The sequence below is a fragment of the Episyrphus balteatus genome, chromosome 2 (genome assembly GCF_945859705.1).
Source record: "Episyrphus balteatus chromosome 2, idEpiBalt1.1, whole genome shotgun sequence".
In the NCBI taxonomy this organism is placed as follows: domain Eukaryota; kingdom Metazoa; phylum Arthropoda; class Insecta; order Diptera; family Syrphidae; genus Episyrphus; species Episyrphus balteatus.
The window spans coordinates 69,345,395-69,361,437 of NC_079135.1; the positions used below are offsets into that span (position 1 = coordinate 69,345,395).

The window sequence follows — 16,043 nt, forward strand, 5'->3', positions numbered from 1 at the left end:
AATGCCCTATATATAGAGATGACCTAGATGTTCACTAAAATGTCATACAAATTTGGAATACATTGTTAAAGCGCATTGAAAAACAAAGGTGACAAGTACGTGTAGGTAGGTACTTCATAGTTCATACCTTTCCAACAACGTTAGCAATGATGTGAGTATCAATCAACTCTTGAGAACTAATTTGAACTTCACACATCTAATGAATGAATACTATAAATTCATGAGTGAAAACTTACATAATTAATTTTCTCAGTTGAGCAAGAATACAAAATGATTTTAAAAAATGCGCCATTAACAAATCCTGAGATAGAGTAAAAAAGGCGTCAAAAATCCGCATATTGGTTCAAGGTTATAGAAGGGACTGATATTCATCTTGAGGGCTATTATTTCATTCGGTTTGCTTTCATTTACTTTAGCTTCAGATCTTCCTTCCCTTTCTCAACGTCACATGTTTTGGCGGACACTTTGTGACATGCTAATTTTTTGTTACCAACAGTTGAAACTTTTTTAAACAATTTTTTGACCCAAACCCTAATTAAGAACCTCGAACCGTTTTTAAAAAATATAAATATATATTATGATCTATTAAAATATGAGCTATGCATTTTTTTAGCATAATTAATATTTTAGTAGATTTTTGTCCAGCGTGCCGGAAGTAAACTTTTTATTAAATTAAAACTGTTATACATAAAATGCACGACTGGGTCTCACGAACTAGTTCTTAGGGTTCAAATTGCGCAAACTCTTAAAACTTTGTATACAAAAATTTGGTTAAAAAAAACATAAAATTCGTTTTGCAAAGGAAAAAATTTGAGCTCCAAAAAAGTATGACATTTGATTTCTTTAATTAAGATAGGTAACTAATTTTGTATTAATATTTTTTTTTATTTAAAAAAAAAAAGTTGTTATGTAATATTTAAGCAATCAAAAAAAAAAATCCATTTCCCGTTTTCAAAAATTTGAATTTTCTAAAAACTAACACTTGACTTTTTTAACAAAATTGTTGGAGTCGTTACTGAGAAAATTATAATTTTCTAAAGTTGGCATATTAACAGGTACCGTTTTTTTTTTTTAATTCATACCGTTATTTTTAATTAATTTCAAAACCCCTTTGTACAATCTCCAAAAACTGCTAAATACATAACAAAGTTTGTAGAGAATCGACCCATCCATATAATATATTTAATTAGAACCTTTAAGACTGGGTTCCCTTTTTCAGCAAAGTCAAATCTCATGTAAAAGCATTTGTGTGTATTAGTGAATGTGTTTCGCTCTCTCGCCATCGAATTCTCTGGTTTTTTACTCTCAGGATGTTGGTTATGGTTTTCATTCATTGTCTCTTTGTGAGATCGCCATCGCACTCACGCGTGCGGGGTGACATGCAAATGGATGTAGGTATACTACATAGATCTTTATATGGATATGGTTTGTGGACGAAAACTGGTTTGAAATTCAATATTTTCATTAAAGATTTCTGGAGTGTATACCTATTTATTTTTGAAATGAAAAAGAAACTTGTTTCCATGTTGCTGTTGTGGATGGCATTTGAGTTTTTTGTGTATCAGAGAAATTTTTTGCATTATAATAATAATTATAGTTGTTCAGCGGAGAAGCAGGTAGAGGATGTGTTATATGGGTGCATTGATATAATATACTTGACAGTATCCTTTGTGTAGTTTGTATAAAAATATGAGTAGATGCGCAGAAGGATTGATTTTCAGGTTCTTGCTCACTTTTGAGTTGTTCTTCGTTGAGAAATTTTTTGTCTCGCACACGCGCGTGCCGGCTGACATGGAAATGTATTTACTTACAATATATAGAATGTTTAGGTGCTTATGTGTATGTTGTTTGAGGATGGACTCGATATCAATCCAATTTACTTTCAACACCTTTTTAATAAAGATTTTTTTAGAGTCACCAATGCAATGAACTCAGTTCGTAACTGAATCGATTTTGTTTTTTATTTACCTATACCTACATTATTAGGAAACAAAAATAAGGCAGCATTCATAACTTATAAGTTACTTTTTTTTTAATCTTGAAATTAATTTTTCAATTATGTACCTAATCAAAGTTTAGGGAAGTTTTCAAAAATAATTTTCAAGCTCAACACTTTGAAAAAAAATGATCTATTTTTTCAAACTGATATTTTATTTATAAATTCAGATAGGCATTAGCTACTTTTTTGCTTGTTTCCTCAGTAGGTGTAATTTTAAAAACTTTTTTTTTTGCTAAGGAAACATACTGAGCATCTTCACCTATTCAAAACTACTTCTATAAATACCACAAATACACTTATATAACCCTTTACCCATTCCCCCGCGAAAATATAACTACATATTATACCTACAAACCTACAAAAAAAAAACCGAATCCGCAACATATAAACAAAGACAATGAAAAACAAAACGACATATTTATATTATATAACCCCGCATGCACGCGCGAGTGTAGTATAATAAACAATACAACCCAGAAATCAACCTATATACAGGGTGTCCCACAGTCACCGCCCCAAATGAAAACCATGGATTCCTGAGGTCATTTTAAGTCGAAAAACTTAAGAGGTAATTTTCTCGTTTTCGTCCCGTTTTCGAGTTACCACGGTTTTTATGATATTTGCTCTCTTGTCCTTTTAACTGGCCTTATCTTTGCCAAACTAAGTTTAATTTGAAAGATTTTTTTTACAATCAATCAAGAATTTATTACAGTTTAAGTTTGTCTCAAAACTTTTTTTTCTGTGGACAACCGTTTTTCCACAATTTTGCATCAAACACAATTTTCTTCGTTTTTTAAGTTGTTTTTTACACTTTCATATCATTTAAGTCAAAAAAACACGTTAATGAGTATTAATTTTTTGTCCTTTTTATTAAAGCCCAGTTTATTTTAATAAAAAAAATAAGTTTTATTTCATAAAAAAGGCTACTGAAAGTAATTAAAAAAATAAACAAACTGAGTGAATTAAAAAAAAAATAATTTTTAAATACAAAATTGATTTAAATGAATTAAAATTTTTTCTGAGCTTTATCTATTTGTTCTTTTCTTAACCACAATAGCTCAGAAAAAGTTTTTAGTTCATTTAAATCAATTTTTTATTTAAAAAATATTTTTTTTTTTATTTCACTCAGTTTGTTTATTTTTTTTAATTACTTTCAGTAGCCTTTTTTATGAAATAAAACTTATTTTTTTTTATTAAAATAAACTGGGCTTTAATAAAAAGGACAAAAAATTAATACTCATTAACGTGTTTTTTTGACTTAAATGATATGAAAGTGTAAAAAACAACTTAAAAAACGAAGAAAATTGTGTTTGATGCAAAATTGTGGAAAAACGGTTGTCCACAGAAAAAAAAGTTTTGAGACAAACTTAAACTGTAATAAATTCTTGATTGGTTGTAAAAAAAATCTTTCAAATGAAACTTAGTTTGGCAAAGCTAAGGCCAGTTAAAGCACAAGAGAGCAAAAATCATAAAAACCGTGGTAACTCGAAAACGGGACGAAAACGAGAAAATTACCTCTTAAGTTTTTTGACTTAAAATAACCTCAGGAATCCATGGTTTTCATTTGGGGCGGTGACTGTGGGACACCCTGTATAGAAATCAATCATTGTGCACAAGCACATGTCAAATGTCAATACACATTTTTACACACAAACAAATGCATACCACATATCTAATCCTTTACCTATATCCCCGCACGAGCGATGTGAATATAGGATTTTTGCCAGGCTATGTAAACACAAAAAACAAAAACAAAATATAACGAGAAAATGAGAGCGCAAGAGCAAGTTTTTTTTCAATAAATAGAAAAGAACAGAAAAAAAGAGTTCATCAGCGCCAGCTTATGCGTGGCATTCTTTTGAACTAAATTTGCATGTGTGCGTGATCAATGGAATTTTCAAAGTAAAAAAAGCAAAATAGACACTTTTTCAACAATTTATATTAAAAATACTGTGAGCAAAAATATATATTTTTTTTTTGAAACTGATTTGAAATATAATGAAAAAAAATAATAAAAATACATTGTGGATGCTTTGACTGCCCCTTCCTCAGAAACAGAATGCAAATATTGGTTTATTAAAATCAAATTTTTAGTGTGTAAATAAAAAAAATATTTTTTTTTGGCAAACGGGTTGCATGAACAACTTTATTAACTTCTCATTAAAATATACAAAAACATTTTAAAAAATAATCACGCTTTGCCCCACGACTAAAATGCTAAAAAAGTGCATTTTGACACCTTTCCTTCAAATTGACCCTTCAAACTAACTTCAAATTAAATTTTAGAAATTTTATTGGATTCTCCTAATTTCCCTTTATTGTTTTCTTTTTGTTTCATCTAAAAACACTAATAAACGGTAAAGTTATTCTAAGAAGAGTGAGTAAAAAAACATGAAATTACAACAAATTAACGAAGCTTTTTTTCTAATAAAAATAAAAAAAAAAAAAATCTGTTTCGCGTACTGCATGGAAACACATTTGATCATTATAAAACAAAAAAAAAATAAATAAAAAGTTTATAAACAACGGTGCCCCAACCAAAATTCTGATTCAATCTAACTTTGCAGGAAAAAAATCATTTTTGACCCTTATAAAAATCGCACAAGAAATGTTTCTAAAATTTAAATGATGCAAAAATATTCGTACGTTTATTACCTTTTCAAAAAAGTAAGTTTCATAAGATTATCTTATAAACTGCAAAAGTAATACAACAATTAGTCAACCATCTTCCATTAAAATGCTATGGAAACCCCCCCTTAATTTGGGGATATAATTACGTATTGCAATTCAATAGGCCTTTAATTCAAACTGCCAAAATACTGTACAATAATATTACTTTATAATTTTGCAATTGAATAAAAACCACTGGAGCTTAATTCAATTAAAAAAAGCGAATTATTGTTAATTTTAATGCAATATGGTAAACAAGGTGATCCATTGAATAACTACGAGCTACATATTCGTATAAATTATGCCCAAAGTTGAGTGAACTTATCATGCGTCGAGTTGGCGGTGTAGGTGTTGTTTAATATTGTTTACTTGTGAATTAATTACCACAACTATGATTAGATATTCAAGGGAATTAAATGTACAATGTACATGTACAAATGTATTAAATAATAGAGTAACATCTTAACTCTTAAGTGAGCATCAAGTGATGCGTACAATTTCTCTAACGCAAAAATTCTCACACGACCATCTTCGGGGTCTTTTGCCTATACTATAAGCAATTGCATAAAATTATAAAGCGTAAGGTAATGGGTGATGTGTAATTGCGGTCACAACCGAGTAAATTTTCTTAATCGCAATGTGTAGGCAAGACCAAGAGGTACGGGTACCTACTCTTATTTAATGTTCTTCAAATATAAAAATAAATTTACTTTGATTCGATTAAATCTAGATACATTATATGGTTTTGAAATTGGGGTTATTTAATCAATTATATATTATTATTTGTAGGTCCTTGTGATTTCTATAATGATTTCTTTGTATTGAAATTGAACGATCCACATAGGGGTATTTAGTCAATTTAGGCGGACAAAACACAAAATTTTAAACTGATCCAAACGTAAAAAATCAAAATCCTATTAAAAGTAGATAACTTGCTTAGCATTTTCTTATAGTTTAAAATTGATTATCCCTTTAGGTGACTAACAGCAGCGGTCTAGGGTATAAAGTTTTCAGCCCAAAGATAAAATTAATTTTTTTTTTTTGTAATTTAGCGACTGTGCAAGTAAGTACTTTTTTTTGAAGTGGATGTAGAAAAAAGTTTTTATGGAATATTGATAAGGAGATACGAAACTGTCTACTAGATGTTGTATCTAAATGTTGTACATATATGTTGTGTGATATGTTGAATCTCAATATAAATTAATCGTAAAAAAAACTAAATTTCTGTGTTGGTAAGGAGATAAGTTATACAATTTCACATTATTGTGTGATAATATTAAATGTTTTCTAAAGGTTAAACTCTTATCTAATTGAATCTGTAAAAAAAAATGTGCAACTAAGTGCAACTTCGACACATTTGCCCTTCTTAAAGATTTTAGGTTTTGAAAAATGGTTACCTTGTATTCAGCATCCATATTTTAAGTTTTTTTTTTTAAGATTCAACTTCTTGAGTTACAGAATTTGAATCCTTATGATTTTTCCTAGATTTTAAGACCTTTATCTTGGCGATACCATAAATAGAACTCCATTTATAAGTGATTTAACAAACCATTGGGATCCATTCTTGACACTTTTTTGTTTGATCAAAAAGTGGTTTAGGAAGAAAAATGTTTTCATGGAAATCAACACTTAAAACACCTTACTCCAGTACTAAATACAAGCTTTTACCTTGTTGATGAAGATAAACCGGAAAAATAATTTTGTCCGCGTAAAATTGGCAAATACCCCTATGTGCGATCGTTAGTTACGTACATAACATAGTATTTGTTAGCATTTAGCATATTCTGAGGTACATAGTTAATTTTGTATGAAGATTTTTTATTCGTAAAGCTTCTATGGAAAGGAAGTTTTGTAAAAGAACGCTGCACTATTTTTTTTTTCAAAGTGCGTTATCCATCAGTAAGTAGCCAATACTTTTTACCTTCTCCTCTGTAGCCGAGTTGGAAACAGTTTTTCCATCGCTAATCGTTCCGTTCTATTCATTTAACAACCCAGTTTTTACTAAAGAGTCCATTTTACTGAAAGCTATCTATGTTTGAATGATTCATTTAAAAAAAAAATGAAAACAAAAAGAATCCATTAAGCCCTTAAAATTATATTTTGTTAAAGAGTTTTTTTTAGAGGAGACATAGAAACCAAGAACCACAAAAGTCCCATAAAATATTTCAGATGCTAGGTTGTTTTTTTTTTGGGAACTCTGCGATAAATCTCTTTTCGAATACAAACTAAAAAATTACCATTATTTTATTTTGATTCTAGGATTCATGAAAAAAATTCGAACTATAGATAACATTAAATTATGATAAAGAATACAGTCCCGCAATTCTGTGTTCTGTCTGTATCTATCGTGAGCTACAGCTCATAGCATTCAAGCTTTGAGTTCAAGATTAGTATAGTGTTTTTAGATGTATTTTCAAGGATTCTCTAGAGGTAAAATTTAAATTTAATTTTTAGGACTAGAATTAACGCTACCTGCCTTTGACTTTCGATTTAAATGAAAATTCTATACATATAAAGAAGCCTAAATATTTGAACTAAAAACAAAATAAAAAATCTGTTTTTTGAATATTTTTAAAAATATTTTGTTTTTTTTTTTAAGTCAATCTTTTGAGAAAAATCTACGGGTTACGTTACGGCAGACTATACTTTTACAACATTTTATATACCTACGTGAATAGTAAAGTTATTTCCTAATTTATTTACTATAAGCAGACATTTTTAAGGACTTTGTATTAGAAAATAAAATATATTTAAATACCTACATATTATAAAACATCTGATGGCATTTACAGAAAAGTCGATCCCCAAATGTTTTTGTTTTTTGTTTCCGTTTTTGACAGTTTTTTCTAGAAAAGCAGCTAAGTTTTTCCGCACTATCTAAGAGTAAAAGTCTCAACAAAAAAAAATCGAAAAATCCTTAAAAACTCCATTTTAATCCCGTCCCCTTTTTTACCTAACCCACACCACTTCCAACCATATCGGATGCGATCCAATCAATTTTTCCCATTAATTAATCTATACCTACCATCAATCTTAAATGTCCTCATCACTCATTTTCTGCTAATAAATTTGTTCATCTTTTAGCCTTCGAAAACGTCTTATTGCATATTAACTTTTTTTGTGCCAAGTTTTATGATAGTAACAAATACCTGGTACTACTAACAAAGATAAAATTATCTGTGCTACTACTATAGAGTCGTTCGTGGTAAGTGTGCGCAGCCGATAAGTGTGCGCATTGCTATTTTCTCGAAACTAGTGTAAAAATTTAAATTTCTGCTGATGCACAATTAATTAGATATTTGATCTTCGTCGAAGTCCGTTATATTTATGGTTATGTTGTTTTTAATGTTTCGAGAAAAAGCAAAAGAAAAAAACGCTAACTTTCCTTAAAATTTTTCACAATTTTCAAACTCTGACAGTGATCTGTCTTTGACTTAAAGTGAAGGCAATTGATTTTTTTTATCAAGCTTACTATTTAAACTTTATGTTCCAATTAAAATGTTAATGTTTTTAGTATTAATTTATTAATATTTTATCAAAAACAATAAAAAACTGCATTTGGGGTAAGTGTACGCAAAAATTTGGGGGCAAGTGTGCGCATGCAAATGCAAGGGATTTCACTGAAAATATATATATTTGCATAAAATGCTTCAAAATGCATCAAAATTTCACAGTGTACAGAATGGATCAAAATAATGAGAAAATCGTATGGGAGCGGGAGTCTTAGACCCCTCGTTTGTCTTTAAAAATTGAAAAAAAGAACAATAGACATTCATTAAGATTACTAAGCAAAAGTACCTGCGCACACTTACCGTACACCCTGCGCACACTTACCCCTTCGAAGGGGTAAGTGTGCGCAATATGACCTGTTTTGGTTTTCTTAGAAAAACATAATTAATTTTATTAATATTAGTTATATTTAAATTGAATTTAAGAAGTCAAAACATGTATCTCTAATAATCAATTTACTTTTTTTATGTACATCCTATATTTTACTTGTAATACATCTTCAAAGTCAAAAGTGCGCACACTTACCACAAACGACTCTATTATAGATTTTCGTTCTTATTTAAATTTATAATAACAGTTCAATAATGCATTGTACCGTATGATATAAATTGATATATTTTTAGGTAATGCCAGCTTTAAATATACGTTTTAGGCCGGCCGAAGAAGGATGGTCTAAGCCACATGAAGATGATTTTGTTGAAAAATTATTCACTGCCACTTTTCCTGCCTTCAAGTTTCCAGATCGCGAACGATTGCATGTTAGCTGTGGAGTTCAATTGTGCAAAGGAAAGTGTCCAAATGTAAGTACAATAATGTATACATTTTAAAGTGCTCTTCGCATGAGTGGCATCAATAAATAAGCAAACACATAAATAACATTTAATAAAGAAAGACAAAAACAACACAATACCTAATAAAGCGTTCATTCACATCATATGCTTATAAAGTTTACTCAGTCATATAGTTTCTTATAGAAATTTTTTTAAGTTCTACAAGTTTTTCTTCCGAAACCTTAAATGTAGTGAACAAAAATACTTTATTTTTGAATTAAATTTAATATTAAAACTTTAATTTTGCTTATAATAAAATCAATTTTATAAAATATGGGGGACATATATTTTTATTTTGTATGGTTTTAAAAACGTTCCCGAAATGACCTTTCTTCATTATTTAAAATTTTTAGTAATAAATTTAAAAATATGTAGGTTAGGTACATAATTTTTTGCGTTCTCCGATTGTGAAATAGAGTTAATGATATCATAATATGAGAGTATTATGCTCTTTTGCGATTTTTTCACTATAAATTAAATTAAATTTTGTAGATACTTAAAGAGTATCGAAAACTATGATTTTGGCCCATCTTGGCTTAATGTTTTAACAGTTAATATGGCTAACATCATGTTAAAATTAACATCTGTTAACTGTAGCAAGGGCCGATGCAGAGGGGGGTGCACTTTTTTCGTTGTTTTTTTTTTATTAGTGTTTTTAAAATAGCGCAACAAGCCGCAACATTGCATAACCTAAATATTATTGAACTGCTGGATATGTAGAACAATCTTGTATTTCAAGAGATTGCCCAAATTTGACCCCCCCCCCCCCCCTCCCAAAAAAAGACCCCTTTGAAAAACTCCTCAAAAGCGAGCCGTACTTATAGTTTTTATAAGTATTATATTATTGAGAAAATTTCTCCAGGGATACCTTTAAAAATATGTATAGAAATACTGTTCCAAATTTCAAAAGAATCTGAAGAGTAGTTTTGAGGGGCAACGGCTTAGAAAACATTAGTTGTTGGGAGAATGATTTAAAGTTTTGAACTCTGGAATAAAACGTTCGTAAGCGAAGTATTAAAATACTCATAATTTGGTCAATTTATTTCCAATAGACCTAAAATTTTAACACAATATTCTTTAGATAAAATGCATTCAGCTAAAAATTTAAAAAAATTTAAATACAAAATTTTAATGCAAATAAAAAGAAAGCAGGGTTTCCCGGGGAAAAAGTATGTTTCAGTTTTTTTTTATTTCTTAGGAACTCTAATATTTATTACAACGAAGCCTTTAGTATTTGAATATAAACTACCAGGTCAATAAATAATGACATAAATATGTCCATAATATTACAAATTTTATACAAAATAAATTAAAAAACGAAAAAAATTTGTTTTCTAAATTCATTTTTAAAACTTAATTTCTCAAAAATTATTTAATGAAACAACTTCAATCCAAAAACAAAACAAAGATTAATTACTAACTTTAAGAAAAATTATAGTACATGATTGTACGTCCATTTTTTGATTTTTAATATTTTTTTTTCTCCCGGCTAATCGGGAGCTAAGTTGGTAAGCACTTAAGTAGGCCAGTCATTATGTCGGAAAAAACGGCTTAGAAATGCAAAATGACCGAGAAAGCTAAATTTTGGATATGTTGTAGAGGATGCTTAAAAAAGCTTAACTTGAAGTTTTCGACCAAGATTTCCTATGAGCTTTTTCCGCCATTTTGAAAAAAAGGATAAAATTGTTTTTTTGACAATAACTCGGCTATCTGACGAGATGCGAAAATTTTACAAGGAGCTTTTTTGTAGCTTTTAACGAGTTCTACAATTCATGCATACACATTTTTTGTGTATCATGAACCGTTTTCGAGATATCGATTAAAAAAGTAAAAAAATTAGGACATGCCATTTGTTTTTTGACATAATCTATTTTTGGGTGATGAATATCGAAAAAATTATTAACATAAAATTTGTAGACCACATTCAGACCTACAATTTTGTATTTTTATATTTTTTTTTTGACAAAAATTACGACTTCCAGCCGGCCGCAAAGTCGTTTAGTTTTTTACGATTTCTGTCAAAAGTAGACCTCCTATCAAAAAAAGTTAAATGCAAAAGTTGTGGGTAATAAAAGTGTCACAACTTTTGCTAAAACCATTTTATTTATATAATCTCAAAAATATTGAAAAAATGCAAAAAATACGATTTTTTTATTTTTTATTTTTATCTTTTACCAAAATGGTTTGATTTTAATAAATCTTGGTTAAAAATTACTTTGTTATGTTTTCTATCTTTTGTAAATGTTTTTTTGAGCAAAAAGTTAATGTTTGAATTTTTGACGAATTTAATTTGAAAAAAAAACCTGTTTTTCAATCCAAAAAGTTTTTGATTTTTGAAAAGCTTGGAATGCAGTTACTTAGATTAAAACCTTATATTTAAGATTGTATGGAAAAACTTTACTTTTGATTTAGAAAATATTGAGAAAAATTGAAAAAAAAAAACGATTTTTAAGATCGATTTTTCCGTAAATGACAGTAATATTGGCGAGAAATAATTTTCCATAGAAACCAAATCGTACTTTTCTAATGGCCTTTGACCTTCTTAATTTCAATCTAGCATTAGAATAGCTCTAACGTGCAAAGTTTATGAGATATTGAATTTTGAACGTTCAAAACACTATTTTTGTGATGTATTGTCATGGTAATATCTCAACGTGATGTGATAGAATTTTTCTGACTAAAGATTCAAGCTCAGCATACAAAAAATCATTAAAAAAATATACTTTGATTTCTATAAAAAAAAAACTTTTTGACTAGTGAAATCGAACAAGGCATTCACCCACTCCCTTTAGCCCAATTAGTTTGTGGGCAATTTATTTTTCCGCTTTGATATACCATTTAACTGTTTTTCAATCCAAAAAGTTTTTGATTTTTGAAAAGCTTGGAATGCAGTTACTTAGATTAAAACCTTTTATTTAAGATTGTATGGAAAAACTTTACTTTTGATTTAGAAAATATTGAGAAAAATTGAAAAAAAAAAAAAACGATTTTTAAGATGGATTTTTCCGTAAATGACATAATATTGGCGAGAAATAATTTTCCATAGAAAGCAAATTATACTTTTCTAATTGCCTTTGACCTTCTTAAATTCAATCTAGCATTAGAATAGCTCTAACGTGCAAAGTTTTTGAGATATTGAATTTTGAACGTTCAAAACACTATTTTTGTGATGTATTGGCATGGTTATATCTCAACGTGATAGAATTTTTCTGACTAAAGATTCGAGCTCAGCATACAAAAAATCATTAGAAAAATATACTTTGATTTCTATAAAAAAAACTTTTTGACTAGTGAAATCGAACAAGGCATTCACCCGCCCCCTTTCCACCAATTAGTTTGTGGGCAATTTATTTTTCCGCTTTCATATACCATTTATCCTAAATTTTTTATTTTAAAAAATTATTGGCACTGATCTAATTGCAATTTTGATGAACTAAATAATATAGAGATTGAAGCAAATTACAAAATGCACAATCAACACAAAAAGCCGGTATACTGTATTTACAAAATTTGGGTTAATAAAATTGGGGTAACAAAAAAACCATTACCATCTTCTTCTCATTATTTATTAAATAAATACATACATTTGTATGTATGTGTTACTGATATAATGATATAAACATTAAAAAAAACATGAATGATTGTTTTTTTTACAACCGAACGGGCGGCTTGCTTGGCGGTGGGAGCGGACTAAACGACTTTGCGGCCGGCTGGAAGTCGTAATTTTTGTCAAAAAAAAAATATAAAAATACGAAATTGTAGGTCTGAATGTGGTCTACAAATTTTATGTTAATAATTTTTTCGATATTCATCACCCAAAAATAGATTATGTCAAAAAACAAATGGCATGTCCTGATTTTTTTACTTTTTTAATCGATATCTCGAAAACGGTTCATGATACACAAAAAATGTGTATGCATGAATTGTAGAACTCGTTAAAAGCTACAAAAAAGCTTCTTGTAAAATTTTCGCATCTCGTCAGATAGCCGAGTTATTGTCAAAAAACCAATTTTATCCTTTTTTTCAAAATGGCGGAAAAAGCTCATAGGAAATCTTGGTCGAAAACTTCAAGTTAAGCTTTTTTAAGCATCCTCTACAACATATCCAAAATTTAGCTTTCTCGGTCATTTTGCATTTCCAAATGTATATAATGACTGGCCTAAAGTGGGTTTCACCAAAATACCGCACTGTGCGTCGCTAAGTCGTGTGATACCTACTCTATTTCTAACTGTTATTGATGATTTTTTTGATAATCCGTCCCTTGTGCCCCCCAGATCCTGGATCCGCCCTTGGACTTAAGTTATACTTTACAGTTGTATTTCCATATAGATACTAAATTAGAGTTTGCAATTTTTATTTTGTAATTAATTCATAAGTAGTTGAACGCTTTTCTATTAGTCTAACTAGCTTCATAATTTTGAATGATTTTGCTTAAAAAAATAACAAGCGTAAATTCTTCAATGCACATGCACAAACCTATCTATAATTTGCTACACGCAAGTGGCATAATACATTACACACATTTGCGAGATCATATGAGTATAGTACCTATATGGAATTTTGTAATTTGAGCTTTGCATTTGCAATCAAAACTAAACGAAGCGTACAAATTAGCGAACTTTCGCTTTCAATTACTCATTCTACAAATAACAATTGAAATTGTTTAAGTTAACCATTGCATTTCCTTGATTTTATTTCACAGGTTGATTGTCGAAAAGGTGGCAAATTAATACTTGCATCGGATAAAAATTTAGCTCGAATAGAAGTCTTTAATTCATTGGCAGTTACAGCACCACAAATTGAAGTAGATAGACTGAGATTTGATCGACGACATAATATGAGTGGTAAGTATAAAATAATTTGGTTTTATCTATAACAGAAAGAATTACCCAAACTTATGTACCTACCATTTTAAACTTTTGGCAGTACCTACCAACTATTGTCTAAATTTTCCATATGTTGTTATCAAACAAAATTACAGCAACATTTTTGGCAAGTTCTAACTTGTGTGTAAATGTAAAATTACATACGATTGAAAATAGAGTTTTGGCCACTTGGGCGGAATTCCACTTATAATCTTCTTATTATCAAAAAATAAGAAGATTTTCTTTTAAAGTTAAATGCACTTCTGGACGGAAGTCATCTTGGCAAAAAAAACATGCAAATATCCGCTTAATTTTAGGTGATCTTTTTTTTGTGCTGAAGTTAAATACTAGATCAATTCTTCAAAAAATTCTTATCTAGACTGCACGTTTACCTATGTAGGTATTAGACAATTACTCCTTTTACGGTATGGGTTGTGGAATCTAAAATTGAGAGCTATAAGTATAGCAATTTTCGTGTCATGAGGAAGAAGGGCGGAGAGCGAAGGAAACTGCGAAGTTAAATTTTAAATTTAACACAAATTGGCGATCCTAGAAAAAGTAGTAGTTTTATGACAAACGCCAACCGTAATAGGATATAGGGGTGAATAATTTTCATACCTAGACAACGACATAGTGACGACAGTAAATTCCACCCCTAAGTATTTCAATTTTGTATGCAATATAAAACCTTGAGTACAATTACATATTTAAACATGCGATTTTCAACTGCCTCCGTGGCGCAATTGGCTAGCGCGTTCGGCTGTTAACCGAAAGGTTGGTGGTTCGAGCCCACCCGGGGGCGGATTTTTTTTTTTATTATTAAATGTGAACTTGAAAATATATATTGGCATATCGACGACCATTTATTGCAAATTCTAAGAATTGTGTAGTTAAATTTTCAAGATACATATATAAATTTGTTCGTTTTATTTTAAATTTAGATTATGGAGGTTTTTTCAACTTTGATATAAATTGATACGAAAAATACTGTCGATGAATGTGGTTTACGCATTACTTTAAAGTAATTAAGTAAAATTATTTTAAACATATTTCAATAGTCCAGGGGAAAAACAGCACAAGTCCATTCCAACTCATTCCGAGTAAAACGCAATTAAAACTTTTGTTCTCCATACTAGTACAGTACTAAAGACACATCATCTTTTTATTATTTTAGCCGACAGACTAACATGTTTGTTATCGCTATTAATGGCCCTACTTTGAAGGTATTTTTAAATGAAAAAGATTAAAAAGTGTAACTAATAAATACAAAAATTTATGTTTATGTTGAATCGGGCATTTTGGTCACTTCCTTCTATATGCAAATAAAAATCTTTATTTCGTACTTTCAACCGATTCAACATAAACATCAATTGTTAAAATATGTATTCAAATTATCATTAATTTAATACTTACAAAATTTACTTACAATATTTAACAGTTTTTACAATTTTTATTAACCAATGAGAATTTTCAATATAAAAAAGTTACACATACGCCACAGTGAACCGCAGTTAGGACGCAAACAAAATAATTAAAACAAATTTATAGCTGACTTATTAATTACACCAGATCACCTTTTTTGACTTTTTAATAAATGTCAAAATTTAACATAGGATGCTAAGTTTTCGGAGCCATTAAGCGAAAATGGGTTAAGTATATTTTAACCACTAACCCATGCAGAAAACAAATCATAGAACAAAATAGCGCAAGTTGGCGGAACTTTTTATTTTCTTACCTGATAGAAAAAAAAAAATACTGCGAAAATTATGTAGGACTAAGTTTTTAGGCTGTTATATTAACTTTTTGCTAATTTATCTTTTTCAGCTTTCGTGAAAAAACAATTTGAACTCTCACCTTAAAGCCTAGTACATACTTGTGAAGCAAGTCGTGAAGTGAATTCATACAATTTTTGTTTGTATTCAATTTTCATATAATTTTTTTTCGAAAAATATATGAGGAGAGTAGATTCACGAGTGAAAGAGATTCCCGCACGTACATTTTGCACGTGAACTACTTCACGTCGTGAAGCAAAACTCTCCAATTTTTTTTTCACCACGAAATTGCAAAAAAGGTACTCAAGCTTTTAACGAAACTTTCTAGATTTGCAGAAAGATTGAAATGTTCAACCTCATCGTCCCTCTTGCCCACAAACGCAGCCGAAAAGGCCCC

General features: G+C 29.4%; 1 protein-coding gene and 1 non-coding gene across 2 annotated transcripts in view; both read left to right on the forward strand.

Annotated features, from left to right (window-relative positions):
* The window catches only part of LOC129911492 (uncharacterized), a 99,765-nt gene that overhangs the window by 76,735 nt on the left and 6,987 nt on the right, over positions 1-16,043 (forward strand). The window contains exons 5-6 of the mRNA XM_055989306.1: positions 8,803-8,979; positions 13,712-13,853. Of these exons, the coding sequence (XP_055845281.1) occupies positions 8,803-8,979; positions 13,712-13,853 (319 nt within the window). The remainder of the gene's footprint in view (positions 1-8,802; positions 8,980-13,711; positions 13,854-16,043) is intronic.
* Trnan-guu (transfer RNA asparagine (anticodon GUU)) lies at positions 14,603-14,676 on the forward strand. The gene has a single exon. It is a non-coding gene; the product is annotated as a tRNA-Asn (tRNA).